A 15492-nucleotide genomic window follows, 5' to 3' on the forward strand; every position below is an offset into this window, starting at 1 on the left:
TTAGTGGTGTTGTATCTTGATGTGTGAGATCCCTGTCAATGTGTGATGGGTTTGGCAGTGTGTGTTGAGAGTGATGAGGTAGTTGACTTACGCTGATGGAATGGATGAGGGCATTCATCCTCTTCCTACATTGGATAGCTGACTTGCTCTATGCTCCGTTGATGCTAACCTCTGCTGCCACCACCTCCCAGGCTGGATTTGTGACTCTGGTGGACCTCCTGCAGCCAGAGCGGGGCTGAGGAATTCGCAGAGGCCTTCCAATCCAATGGGCACCCCAGAAGGTCATTTGAGGGCTGCCGTCACCTTTGCTTTCAATGCCATTTGTCGCCTGGAGCAGTCCTGGTCTATAGACATGAAGTAGGCTGGAGTCTGGTACACTTTAAATATGACCCCCGGGGCAAGGAAGTGCTGAGTTTACGGCTTGGCAGGCAAATCCGAGCCTGCCTTACAGCGATCCAGTGTGTTTCCGGTGAATGCATTATTAGTAGGTGGAACATGCTGGGAAGGACAATATGGCCCAAAAACCCGCCATTGGGGCCGACGGGTAAGATGCTGTTTTTCACGCCCATTACACATTTAGTGCAATTCTGGGATGATTCCATCCATTGACCACCCAAATGGGAAGCTGCTCATTTGCATTCTCATTCTCATGCTTGCACAGTCCCTTCGGATCTTCAGACAGAATGGCAGACTAGAAAAAAGCCGGTCCATGTCTTTTCAGGACACTGCACAGATCTCTGTCTTGAGTCCTATTGCTCGGCACAACTCTTTGAACCATTTCACTGGTTCTTAATGAAAGCTCTTTTCACCAAAGTGGCTGCTGTGAGGTCATGGATTAAGTTCTCCGCATATCTCATTATCTGATTGGAATGATTCAAGTGGAAAGCCTTTCGATATTCAACAGCTCTTTGTCCTTTTGTCTGTGACATCTTTTGGTTATCTCCACCTATCACTGGCCCTCTATCCAGCTTTTCTTGTCCCACCCCCACCCCTTAAACCAGCTTATATTTCACCCCTTTTCTATTTTTCCTTAGTTCTTTGAAGAATCATGCGGACTCGAAACGTTAACTGTGTTCCTCTCCACAGATGCTGCCAAACCTGCTGAGTTTTTCCAGGTATTTTTGTTTTTGTTTTTGATATTTAGTTTATTTAAGTGTAATTTAGGCTGACCCAAGTACAGCAAACTAGGAACTAGTTACAAAAGACAATAATTGAAATCAATAGTAGCAAGTTGGCTTGACTCCAGATTTTTTTTTAGTTAAGTGAAGTTTAACACTGATTCCAACCATTATATGACATTGAATTATTAGCATAAAATGTTAGTTGTCTGTCGCTAAAGTAAACACCTTATTTGGCTATAATCTTATTAAAGTGACAGAGCCCACAGAGTAATCCAAGGAAGGTGCTGTCCTGCTGCCACTGTCAAGGAAAGAAGCTCAGTGGCATGGGCGATGGGAAAGGGAGGAGGAGCTCATTTTATTCTTGCCGTGGATTCATTAACATGATTGTCAGCTGTGTGACCTGTAAAAAATACCTCTGCATCAAACAATGATTGTTTTACATGAGCGGCAATGCTGAGGCAATGCTGATGCCTGTATTCTGATTTCATTAAACCCAATAAATGAATTTGAACTGCTATGATGAGTAATTCTATAATCCAATTCAATAATTTACACTGATCTCTAGCAAATTTAATTAATCCTTCCGTGTCCCACAGGCTATGTTTATCCAGTCCAGTTATTTTGAAGGGATGTTTCAAATTCTGTAAATCTGTTATTATCAAAGTGGATTTCCTTTAAAGTCATCTTTGGTTTTGTTGCTTCAGGCACTGAGATTTCCCCCTCCTGTTCCCAAGTGTAAAATAGATTGGAGCTGACTCGACAAAATCCTGGTCACAGTCCTAGATGATTAATGAAGTTTGCTTCTTGCCTAAGATTCAAAAGATTGTGGGTTCCAGCTTCACTGCAGATTGGAGAACATACTGTAGGATGACACTTCAGTGCAATGCTACATTTTTGGATGTGGGATCATACAGATTACGACACTACACTTAAGCCCTATCTTGAAATTCAGGTGACCATAGATGATCCCTTAGCACTTAATCAAAGAAGAGGGAGTTCTTCCAGTCTCCTGGTCAACAATCATCCCTCAATAATTAACAATTTAACTGGATATTAATCTTTATTGCTGATTGAGAGTCCTTGCTACACACAAGTTTGCTCTGTTTGCCTAAAAAACAGCAGTAACTATACTTTATTGTGAAAGAGGCCCTGATGATATGACTGACTCTATATAAATGCTTTAATATACTGCAAGCTGTGATGACTTTAATATTAATTTTGCAAGAACGGTGCACTATTATTATTATTCATTGGCCTTTTTTTGTGTTTACTTGTGTGATATTTGCCTGTGTGAATGTGTTTCCATTTTGAGCATACAGTGACAGATTCTAAAAATCTAATTTTAGTGGGTGAAATGCAGTCGAAAGCTCCATCTTCATCGCTTTCTCAAACCAGCATCCTCTGCCTGTAATCCAATCTTTCCATGAGCCATAATGTTACCATAACCAAGCCACCCTGCCTGGTTTCATGTTGTTTGTCATCTGCACAGCCTAGTGTGATGTCTCTTTTCTGCTGATATTTATTATAATTAACTTAATAACAACACCTTACATTGGGTGACTAATCTGCCACCTGCGATACTCATCTCTACAGTTGCAATCGTTTGCTTCCTTTGTTCAGTAATCCCAATGGTTTGGTCGAGCAAATGGTACAGTTAATAGAAGATTGGCAGTCATCTTCTAATCTCAACAACATCAACATTTTTCAACATGTATCTTTGCCAAGTGATGGAACATCCTGGCATTGTTTGGCAAACTACAGAGAAAACACAAGTCTTGTTCCTAGATTACATGAAAAACCATACACGCCATTTAGGTTTTTTAAAACCTTTTTGGGGGATGTAGGCAGCCTTAAAGGTTTCATGTCTTGTCCATCCCTAATTGTTCTGAAAAGCTGCTGGTGGGTATTCACCAGCAGTATTTAGCAGACTTCTGCTAAGTGGCTGGAGGCTTTCCCCCAAGGACTGCTTCACATGGTGTACCTTTTGATCTCCCATGGTCATCCTCGACCCCCCCACCCTCACATAATGTAACATCCCTCTTTATATATGTTTTCTCTCTCTGTAATCAGTAAATCCCATTGTTCTATAGATTATTTGGAAATTTACATTTCCCATAATATAAAAATCTTTCATGTTGTCAATATACTTTTGGGAAAAATAAACATAATAACCTTGCTCTATTTATCTTGTTAGTTGTAAACATCCTACCATCCCTTTGAAACCCAAACACCTTTTCACTTATCTTAAAATGCAAATTTCCTTCCCATCCTGCATGCTGCCCTCATCCATGTTTACCCATTAGCATTCCAAATGCCTTTTTACACCTAACTTCTTTTGATAATTTTAACCTTGCAGTTTGTCTGATTCTAATTCAATTAAATCAATCACACAGACAGAACCATCTGCATTCACACCCATAAACCTATAATAATATTATGCAAAATATTATAGTTTTGTGACGCAATTAAGGTTAGTCTTACAAAATATTCCCCCAAAAACCTCACTACTTGGTCAAATCCACAAGTAAACATCTTCTAAGTAACACTTCCTTCTAGATGTTTAACTATAAAATCCAGTAATATTATCCAAGGCAAACTGCTGTAGCTTCAATAAAGACAAACCACATGACATCTACTTCTCACTCTGCAGTGGAATCTAAACATCAGAATAAAACTGTTTGTTGCAGCCCAAGACTTCTCTGGCTTGACTGGATGATTGCTTCAAACTGCACCTCCTCCAAGCCCAGAGCTAACAGCTCCCAGCTCAGCTCCAACTATCTCCATTCTAAACTCTCCCCGTAACTCTAAAATACTGTTTTTTTCCTTTTATCTCAGGTTCCATTGTTCTCACACCTCTTTAAAATTCAAATCCTTCCAAATGTAAAGTCTTTTATGTTTCTATCTTGTCTTTGCTTTTGGGTCAATAAAATATAACATCCCACAACTATTTACCTATGGGTTAAAAACAAAAAACTCTGGATGCTGGAAATCCAAAACAAAAACAGAACTACCTGGAAAAACTAAGCAGGTCTGGCAGCATTGGCAGAGAAGAGCAAAGTTGACGTTTCAAGTCCTCATGACCCTTCCATAGAACTTTACAACAGAACTCTGTTTTTCTGTTTTTGTTTTTATTTACCTATGGAACTCCTGCAAGATACAAACAAGCTTCTTTGTACCTCTGATTCCCTTTTGATATTCAAACAAACTTTCAACTTATCTAAAGGTGCAAATGTTAGATCTAACCTATTTACTTGTACCTAAACCCAACACCTCTATCCTTTTCATGTTTCCCACCTATTTTTACATTTATTTTGATCTATCGTTTTATCTCCACCTTTTAGCCCATTGTGATGCCTTCCTCCTACCCCACTCCCACTAGGGCCATCTGCTACTTGCTTGTCCTGCTCTCTACCCTTAATGTTCCCATTAGCACATCCCTTAGATAATATCACCACCGTCCACACCTCTTTATCCTTTTGTCTATGACATCTTTGGCAATCTCTTCTTTGCCTCTGCCTATCACTGGCCCTCTATCCAGCTCTATCTGTCCCACCCCCTTCAACCTGCTTATATTTCATCTCATTTCTATTTTTCCTTAATTCTGATGAAGAGTCATACGGACTTGAAACGTTAATTGCATTCCTCTCCGCAGATGCTGTCAGACCTGCTGAGTTTTTCCAGCTATTTTTGTTTTTGGTTCTACTCCTTTGTATTCTATCCTTCTAGGTATAAAGGCCAGCATTCCATTAGCCTTTTTGATTATTTTTCATACCTGCCCATGACACTTGAATGATCTATTTATATAGATCCCTAAGCCTCTTTTAACCTCCACTGATTCTTGCTTTTGTTTATTTTAAAAGTACTCTGGGGTGGAATTTTACGCCAGCGGGATTTTACGTTCCCGCCAAAGTCAGTGGAGCTTAGAATGGCTCGCTGCATTTTATGGCCCCGTCCCAGCTGTGACGGGCTCGTAAAATTCCAGCCCTGATCTCTCCTTTTTAGGTCTAAAGTGAATGAACTCACACTTACCGATACCGAAATCAATTTCCACAGCCTATTAATACCTCTTTGTAGTTTTTTGCTTCCATCAACACAGTCCCACCTATCTTTGTGTCATCAGTAAATTAGATTATGTGGCTTCTGATGCTATCATCTGAGTCATTAATGAACACAGTGAATAGCTCGCGTCCCAACACACATCCTTATAGGACACTGCTACTCAATTAGTTTACCTTCCCATTTATCCCTACTCTCAGTCTCCTACTTGTAGTGTTCAATTGTTCAGTGTCTGATTATGTCTGTCTGGTATCTGTTCTTTATGATTAGTTAAAACTGGGTGTGGTGACGGAGAAAGAGAGACTAAACTGAGGCAAGCAGCTGCAAGTATATGAGACCTGACATTTTAAAGCACTGTGAATAGAAGTCCTGCACAAATAGAACCTGGTGTATCATCTCTGCATGTCTCTGAGGCATGACACACAGCATTGCCAGTCAACCAATTTTCAAGCCAGATCAATCACTTTAACTCTCAGGCCTCCCTTAAATGTTATGGAACATTCTTCCTTGCCCAGGCCTGAAGAGCGTGCAGAGTGGCTGCAAGCAAGCAAAGATCAGGTAATCCTTGCTCCAAGTGTAGGGCAGAGCAGGAGAGGACACACATTTTCTCATAGGGCCTGCAAGGTCCCCCTGGCCTCCATTAAGGGATTTTTTTCAGTCACTGCCTGCATCCTTCAGCCTTCTGACTGGTTGCTGACCTGCTTGAACCTGGCAGGAAAGCAGCAATGACTTGCTGACTCAGGCCCCAATCAAAACATCACTTGGGTACAAACACCATCGGACCCTGATTTGCATTTGTGCAGGAAGCTCCCACCTGAGTTCAGCAGATGCCTCATCCTCTGCCAAAACCTGCGGTGGTAAAATCACAGGTCAACAGGAGGGAAGTGGGAAATTGAGTTACCCCTGCAGGAATGAGGGTGGTGTGTGGGGAAGCGTTAAAATTCTCCTCATTGTCTGGACATTAGTATCTGAATGGCATTTTTGATGGCTTCTGAGCTTATCAACAACATTTGAAATGATCCACTTCAATTTCCAGGAAATAATTGTAACAACCGGAAGAAATTATTATGTATTTCTGATGCACTTCCTTTTGCCTTATCTAATATTTTAGGTCTGGCTGTGTGGTGGAAGTATGGAAGTGCTCCCTTGCTCTAGGGTGGCTCACATAGAGCGCATGAAAAAACCGTACAACAATGACATTGGGTTCTACACAAAGAGAAATTCACTCCGGGTAGCTGAAGTATGGATGGATGATTACAAATCCCATGTCTATATTGCATGGAATATCCCCATGGATGTAAGTAGACTCTATAAAATAGGATGCAGTCTGAGTTACCTTAAGGTCAGGTCTTTGGTTCATCGTTGAGCTTGAGTGTACTTTGAAATGCTGCAACATATTAAACGGTTTAGACCACAAATTGCAACAGGAAAGAAATTGCAAACGATCAAAACTTTGAATTGTTCCTTTCTATGAAGTGCAGTGCAAGGGGTGAGTTTCACTGCCAGCAAGAGTTCATTTGTATTAGTACGTTTTCAAGGATGTGCACATTATAAAGTTTCAAGCAGTTTTTAATTAAATTTTGACATGCAGCCATGAATAATGCCCTGCAAATATATTCATAAACTAAAATATTAAGCAGAGCTGTTGTGTGATGTACGTTAAACTGAACCTCTGTTTGCCCTCTCAGGTGGGCATCAAAGATCCCATGGTACTATTTGAAGAAGAGTAGGGGATGTTACAAATGATGTTCCCCGGGGATCTGTACTGGGGCCTCAGCTTTTCACCACAAATATTAATGATTTGGATGAAGGAATAGAGAGTTGCATGTAAGTTAGGAGGCATAGTAGGTTGTGTAGAAGGGAACAGGAAGTTGCAACGGAAAATATGCATGGCAGATGCAGTTCAGTGTAGGGATAGGTAAGATCATCCACTTTGAGAAAGGCAAGTCAGAATATTTTTTAATTGTGAAAGACCAGGATCTGTGGAGGAGCAAAGGGACTTACATGTCCATGTGCAACAATCACCAATAGCTAGTGCATAGGTCCAGAAAATAATCAAATGACCGATGGAATATTGACCTTTATCTTGAGGGGATTGGAATGGAAAGAGGTGGAAGTGATGTTTCAGTTCTACAGAGCTGTGGGCAGGCCCTATCTGGACAGCTGTATTCAGTTCCGGGCACAGAACTTCACAAAGAACATGCTGGAAATGCTGAACAGTCTGGCAGCTTCTGTGGAGAGAGAAACTATCTGTCTGTAGGCACCAGGACTGCCACCCCCCTCCCCCTATCCCACTCCCACCTTGAGGTCGTACTCCAGCTGCTGGGTGCCCTTACATGCTTAAAATAAAATGACGATTATAAAATGTCTCTTAAACTGACCACAGTAAATATCAACTATAATCAACACAGCAAATTCCTTCTAAAATCACCACAGCGAATATTTCTTAATTTCACCACAGTATCACTTAAATTGGATCCAGCAAATATCACACAAATCTATTTAAGTTGGCTACAGCAAATATCTCTTAGAAGGTTCCCCACCCCCTTCCAATATTGAGCCTGCAGACCCTGATTTCTCTCTCAATACCAAGCCCGGAGCCCAGGTTAGGAGAGAGAAAGAGAGTTAGTATTTCAGATCAATGGCCTTTCATTCGCAACTGGGGTTTTCCCCTTCCCCCACTATGGTTGACATGGCCCTTGATTGTGTTTGTTCAATTTTATGCATTCCGGCTCTCATCCCTCCCACTCCCTCTCAGATCCATGATAGTATTCCCTTTGTCCTCAATTTCCATTCCACCAGCCTCCGGATTCAACGGATTATCCTCCACTGTTTCTGCCACCTCCCATGTGATGCCACCATCAAACCGATCTTCCCCTCCCCTTATCTTTCAGCCTAATACACTCACAAATTATACAATTGCCTTGTGGAGACTTTAGAGCGCAAATTCACCTCTGTTACCAGAGTTAATGAGGACAGATTGCATAAACATTACTTGCAGTCATGTGAGTTTTGAAGGCTGAGGGCTGATTTAGTTGATACCTTTAAAGTGATATGGGGATTCAATGGGCTGGCTATGTAAGTTATATCCTCTGGCTGGGGCATTCAGAAGTTGGAGGGGGGATAATCTTAAACTAGAGCTGGACCATTTAGTGGTGAAATCAGGAAGCACTTTTTCATACAAAAGGTAATGGAAGTTTGGAACTCTCTTCCCCCAAAAAGCTGCTGATGCTGGACCAGTTGAACTTTTCAAGACTGGGAAAGATAATTTTTTATTGTGTAAGGGTAGCCAGAGATACAGAGTAAACAGGAGTAAATAAAGATAAGCTGTAGGTCAGCTGTGACTTAATTAAATGGTGGAGTGAGCTCAACATATTCCTGGTCCCCTGTTCCTAAGCTAGTCACTTAAATAAATTTTGTGACAACATTTGTTAAGTTGTTTAAATTTCTATGTTACTGCTGCGAGTGATGTATGTCTTAAATAGTGTTTCTCTTTTTTGTGAAGTTGCTTCCTTTTCTGTTTATTACAAGTTTTCCTTTCTCTTGTTTTGTTTTCTTGTTGTCAAGCTGTGAGGTAGCATGTCAGCCGGCAATACCATCAGCAGCTTACAAACATAGCCCAAGATGTCTTCCCCACTGATTCATTTACCAACTTCAGAGAGAGAAAGTAGCTGTTTTCTCATGGCATGTGCCCATAATGGTTTGGATCAGATTGTCAAATCAGGCACAGAATTGCAGCCAGAAACCCATGTACTGGCCAGAATTTTCCAGACCCTCACTCTGGCGGGATGTTCCGGTCCTGCCGATGTGAACGAAGATTTCAATGACTCGCTTGCCCTGCCACAGGGGGACCTGGCTGCAAAATTCCGGCCACTATTCTTCATTGCATTGCTGCACTACGCTGTGCCTCTACATCACTCTGATACACCAGGCATACCTCATGAATGATTCGACTTTCTTATTGCCCTGTGCAACAAAAGGTCCATTTGTACCCCTGGCGCAGCCAGTTACAATCCCAACTTGGCAAGCTCACTTCAACTAAGTAAACATAGCTTTAAAGAACTGAACCATTTTAGCCCTTGTGTATCCTACAGGTATACTTTGGTGTTGTTAACAAGCGAGCAAGATTCAGTTCTAGAGCTGGATTTTTGACCTCGACAACTGGGTCATTTCTGGGCCTGGACCCTGCGTTGCACTAGCATCAGTGACATAGTGCAATTTTTGAAGGCAAAAAGGCCAAATCCTAAGGTGATGTTATTGTCCAATTAATGGCACTGAGAGAGGCCTGCAGATAGGACCTCATGACAGAGGGCAATTCTAAAAAGCAAATGGCAATCATGACTGGGCTTGCCGTTGTCTGGAGGAATGGAGCAGGCAGGAGAACACAGAGCCAGCAGCCTCATGGTCCACACAAGTGCCCAAACACTCACTCCTCAGGAACTCAAGCCACTCTGCTCAAGTGATGACAACTTTCTGCCATTGCATGAGCACCTCAGTTTGACTATTCCTTCTTTATACATGATTTTTCATCAGCAGCCACGATGAATAATGTCGTCCAGCTGCGTTCCTGACAGCTGTGCCCCAAACCGTTTGCTCTTCCTGTTATTAACACTGAAAATTTGATTCTGTCCCTCTCCAGTCTGTTAACCAGCTCTTCCATAAACTTAGCTGCAAGTTAATTGGAAATGTGTGGTTTGCCAGCTCCCTGACCCACTCCCGATCTCCCTTTAAAAATTCCAACGTGTCCCAGAGACCTCGGAAGACTGACACACCACCTAAGTACATGATTTTCAATACACACCAGCACCCAACCTCGACTCGACCAATGATTAAAAATCCAGCCATATGTCAACGACATGAGCATCCAATAATAAGAGCTTTGAAATTTTGTACTAAATGTATGCGTGGAAGTGGCATAAGTGTTGCACTGAAATCTTTAGGCACAACTATTGAAAACAAAGTGGCTCCAACTGCACTGTCTCTACTGATACAGCAATGACAGTGGTCTGACAGTAGATTAATGTATCTCCTGCCAGTCTAACATCTGGAGTTTAGAGAACACCACATAAATCAATCCTTGTCATCTCAGTACAAACCCTGAGGCTGTAGAAATTTATATCCTTGTTGAAGTCATGTCAAAAGCTGTGCCAAGAAATATAATGTGCAAGTCACACCTGCTGGCACAGCTGTTGGCACTTCAACTCTGATAGGTGTTTTGAAGTGAGGACCTAACTTTCGTCAGCTCATTTTCTTGTCAACTCAACTTAATTGAACACCAGCTTTGATGAATAGATGCTTTCAAAACGCCTTAGCCGAGCCTTGGACCTCATGTGAGTACTTTGAGCAAGCTGTAAATGCCTGACCGGCCTTCAGAGGCACCTTACTCATTTCCAAGGCCTTGATGGCACCACCCAGAGGTTGGGTTCCAGGTAGGAATAGGGAAGGCCAGTAGCATGGATTAAAAGTAGCAAACTTCTGGGAAGAATGAGGGAGATTTACAGAAAGACCTAACCAGGCTATAATTACAAGATGCAGTTTAATACATAAAAAATGTGAGGTAACACACATCTGCAATAATACAACAGATACTGACCTATGAAAGGTAACACTGATCTGTGCATAGCAATAGAATTTATACAGAGGATAATTATTATTTTATTGCACACTACATGCATTATAACTGGAATTACTCCGAACAATTGTTCAGCACTAGCTGCATTCTTACCAATGTGTCACCTCTGATACTAGGTATTCTACCATAATCACAACACAACATGCCCATCTAATAGCAGTTTATCTGTAGTAATGCTTTAATAAGCATAAAATAGCAATTGAAAGCAATCTTAAAAATATGCTCACCATGATATTCATGTAAAAGTCAACACTTGACAACTAAACTCTCCCAAACCAATATGAGCAAAAACAATTAATCTGAAGTTTCTTCTTTGGACTGGTATAAAATAGTGAAATTTGAGCTCCAGTATGTTTTTTAAATTATTCTCAGTTGATAAAATGTCCTATCAAAATGTAACCAATTTTTTTAATAAGCATCTCCTACTTCAGATGCACCAGTCAGAATGCTGCAGGTTAATGAATAGTGAACTTTGCATATTCTCTTCCTTGCAAATATGCATTCTAATTTTCAGAATAAGCAAGAAAGAATAAATGTAATTTCTAACACATCTTTCTTTTCCAGAATCCAGGGATCGATATTGGTGATATTTCTGAAAGAGTAGCATTGAGAAAGCATCTCAAGTGCAAGAATTTCCAGTGGTATCTGGACAATGTGTATCCTGAGATGAGAAGATATAATAATACAGTGGCCTATGGTGAGGTAATAGCTTTTTAAAAGAGATTTATTTTTGCGTGAAATCAAAGGTTTGTTTCGGGGACAGGTGCTTTTGCCTGTGTTCATCCCTCCATCATTCATCATTGGATCATAATACATAGAAATTCTGGCAGAGTGGGGCTTCCTCCAGCTATCTGGCCTCACCCAAATCCTGCAGATGGATCATCTAAATATTAGCAACAATCTAATGAGCCACTGGCCCAGCAGGGTAACTTTGGCCATTTGTCAAGGTGGGGGTGCAGATCTGAATTCTAACCTACTGTTCTGACACTTGCTCACTGGTTGATTACTGTTTGGATATGGCATGGCCAGACACACATACAAGCCCATCTGGCCAGTACCTTGAAGGCATGCTTATGACCAGACAGGAGGCATTTATGGTGAGGTTTCTGGGAGAGCGTAGGATCCTGTCAAATACACACCTGCTCTACCCCTCCCAAAAAAGCGTCAGGAAAGAGGGGAGCTAACAAAAGAAACACCAACACTCATCTGTCAAAATCCATACAGGTGAAGCTTGGCAGTAATGGGTTCCTTCTCAACTTCTTGTCTTTCTACTCAATTAAATTTGTAAGCTATGATCCAGTTACCTGCTCCATTCCAGACTCCCTTGTTTTACATGGAGTGATAACTTCTGAGCTCCACCCCAATTGTCCGCCCAGCCCCCAACTGTCCATACCCCCCGACTGTCCGCTCCCCCCGACAGTCCACCCCCCACCCCCCACCACCACCCCCTCCCGACCTGACTGTCTGACTGTCAACTCCCTCCACGGTTGTCTGACTCCCTCTTGACTGTTGGCCACCCACCCCCAACAGCCTGACCATCTGACCCCCATCCACCAACTGTTGGCTACCCCCCTGACTGCCCAATCGCCATCCCTGACTGCCCGGTCCGACCCTGATCAGAATACTGGACCTGAAACCCACCGCCACTGCCTGACCTGACCCCTACCAGACTACCTGACCCATCCCAGCCCCTCCTCCCATCCACAAATTCTAACCACTCACCTGCGAAATCTACCTTCTCCCTGACTTGAAAGTGGCTGGACCGTTAAACCTATCTGATTTACGGCAGCCCAGTGCCGTAAAAAGTAGCTTCCATGCATCTAACTGTGAAGCCCTCGACAGAGGGCTCCAGGAACGCATTGCCCTGCACAGTTCCTACCCAGCCTGAGTTGGAAGATCAGGCGAGAAAGAATCAGAAGAATTTGAAGGTATGAAAGTAGAAATTCAGCTCTTATTATCATTCTATGGAAGTTCATACCTATGGTTGTTTCCTATTAAATAGAATATTTATTTTCCTTTTCGCCCTTTGCAAGTACTCACTCCTTAGTTAAACAAATGAAAATGCTCTAGGAGGATGTCTTGTAGCACAGTGGGTAGCATGCTGCCTCTGAGCCAGAAACTCCAGGTTCAATTACCACCCCACGACTTAATGGCCAAAACCCGGCCAAACAGGTTGAGTTATCAATCTGCAAATCCTTCCACCACACGCTAATGGCAGATGATAAGAGTCAGAGAAATTCCTGGTCAGCCATGTGGTGGAAAGAACATTGGAGCCTCTACCATCACTATTCATAGCTCCAGGCTACAACATGCATGTAACAGTGCTGTTGCCACAGTAGCTTGGACTCCCTGAATGATTTGTAACATTCCATCCCATCACCAAATGCCCTTAAAGATGGATGAAGCTTCCATGCTTGTGGCTTTCTGGCCACCCCTGTTGCAAACTCCCAGTTACTGTTAAATAGGTGAAAACTTGTATATTGTAGATTTATTGAAGAAAAATACTCTGGCAAATATTCGAGAGAAATGTAATTATTCCACATTTTTGACAAATCAAGGTTTAGCAGCCTGCAGTCCTACATTTGTTGGAGCTAAACTAATCTCACACAGTATAGTGACAGCTGGATAGCCGCACTGGGACATACTTTTCACCTGGCCAGTGTTAACAGGGGCCAGTGGGTTCAAGATAAAGTTGGTAGACTTGACACCCCCATGAATGCGAACAATTCAGCTGCTGCCATATTTAATGGGACCTTCTCTTGGATGCCTGGAGTGTCTTAACTAACTGTTGAGGTCAGTTAGTAAGCCTCAACAAAACCAAATAGGGCTGTATGATATAGTTAGGATCCTCATTGCTGTTCTCAGGAATGTAAAAGAGTTCATGCTCCATCTACGTTTCCTGTTATTCAATGGCCTACCCAGTACAGGCTATTCTGATTGTTTCCCACTTCCTGATGGGCACAATGTACTGCTGTTTTTGGAGCCCATACCTAGATTGCCAAGCAATGCCTCTTCCTTGTTCCAACTTCATGAACAACAACTTTACTATCCACCAATCAAAGGCTAAAACACCACTACATCACTTTCACACATATTCTATTCTGTGCCTTGACACTGAGCTTCTTTTCACGTCAGTTTTGACTGGCAATTCTTCCTTTCTCTCTGCTTCCCCTCTGCTCCTCTCCCCAACATCAATGACAAATATTTGAAGCCCAATTTGAATCTTTATAAAGGCTGAAACAGTATTTGTCCTTGTGAAGGCACTTAATTTTAGCTGTGAAATTCCTTCAAATTTGAGCTGCTAGTCAGGATTTCCAAAGGGCCAACTGAGTGAGTTGCTGACACAAAACCTGGGAGTTTATGGTAGTCATATGCAATCAGCTCTGTATGTTATGAATGAGCTTTGCTAGGACCATAATATTGAAGGTTAGACATTTCTAGAAAGTTGGAACTATGAAATGCCAGAACAGGGAATAGTCTCTGTTTCAGGCTGTGTATGCTGAATTTAAATCATACTTTGCAATAGAACTGAATATATTTTTGCTATTTTCTGTCTCATTGGAATAATTTGTTTCTCACATAGGTTCATAACAACAAAGCAAAAGATTTTTGCTTAGATCAGGGTCCACCCGAAAATCACACAGCTATATTGTATCCATGTCATGGGATGTCTCCTCAGGTAGGCAGATTAATTGTATTGAACCAGTGTTGATGTTGCCAATAGATGGCTAGACTTTGTGTTTCTTTTACAGTAGACTGAGTGAGTACATTGCCAGCGAAACAGTCAAGGAATAACAAGAATTAAAAGCGATTATCAGTAATCATGTAGTGGTTAAAACAAAATAACATGAGGCAATTCTGCGATCTTCAGCAGCAGAGTCACTCTCAAAGGAAGTTTGGGCAGGGATCATGTTAATAGGACCCAAGACGGTTGGTGAATCCGAAACCAAGACACAGAGCTTTTCTTTATTGAGAGAGTTTGTTGACTTGCTCAGTCTCACAGTTCCTATCACACTCAACCCAGTGTCACAGCTATCCCCTATTCAAGTGTGCTCAAAGGCAATTAACACTCATCACCTGTTTCTCTTAACCTTAACAATGTAATTGACAAGGTATTAACAGATTAGGCTTAAGTATTAGCCCAAATGTTCTCCTCCCCTACAGCAAGCATGGTATCATGGAATTACCCTTCATTCTGAAGAAATTTTAACCAGTGTAACTTTCCAGACTGGCATTACCAAAAAGCATTCTGTTGTTGGATGATCCAAAGCACGTTGGAATTAGATTGCGAATACTGAGCATTTCCATTCACGCTTCTAAGAGAGGTGAGTTTATGGTGCAGTAATGTCTATGGGTTTTTCTATTTCCATCAACTCCAGGGAAGCCTTGCCTATTGCATTATAGGATTGACTGCATGTAGCCAAATACACATCCATCATGTTACTACAGTTGTGGGTAGTGACTTCTTCAACTAAGACACCCATCCCAATATGCGGCCAAATCATATTGGACAGACTTTAAAAATGGTGACCAAAGCCTGATTCCGGGATTCCTGCCCCATTGCTGATGCCAGCAATTTTCATCAGCGAGAGATAAGGGGAGGGTCACAAGCCCACATGCTGATGTCCCAACATTGTTGGCACAATTGTGGAAGTGGACGTTTCAGACCTTCCACAATTTTCA

The 15492-nt window shown here is 41.9% G+C and overlaps 1 protein-coding gene across 1 annotated transcript in view; it reads left to right on the top strand.

Annotated features, from left to right (window-relative positions):
• Positions 1–15492, top strand: part of galnt17 (polypeptide N-acetylgalactosaminyltransferase 17) — a 488896-nt gene that overhangs the window by 418204 nt on the left and 55200 nt on the right. The window contains exons 7-9 of the mRNA XM_041197649.1: positions 6289–6474; positions 11374–11511; positions 14393–14488. Coding sequence (XP_041053583.1) covers positions 6289–6474; positions 11374–11511; positions 14393–14488 — 420 coding nt within the window. The remainder of the gene's footprint in view (positions 1–6288; positions 6475–11373; positions 11512–14392; positions 14489–15492) is intronic.

Source organism: Carcharodon carcharias, chromosome 10 (genome assembly GCF_017639515.1).
Source record: "Carcharodon carcharias isolate sCarCar2 chromosome 10, sCarCar2.pri, whole genome shotgun sequence".
Taxonomy (NCBI): domain Eukaryota; kingdom Metazoa; phylum Chordata; class Chondrichthyes; order Lamniformes; family Lamnidae; genus Carcharodon; species Carcharodon carcharias.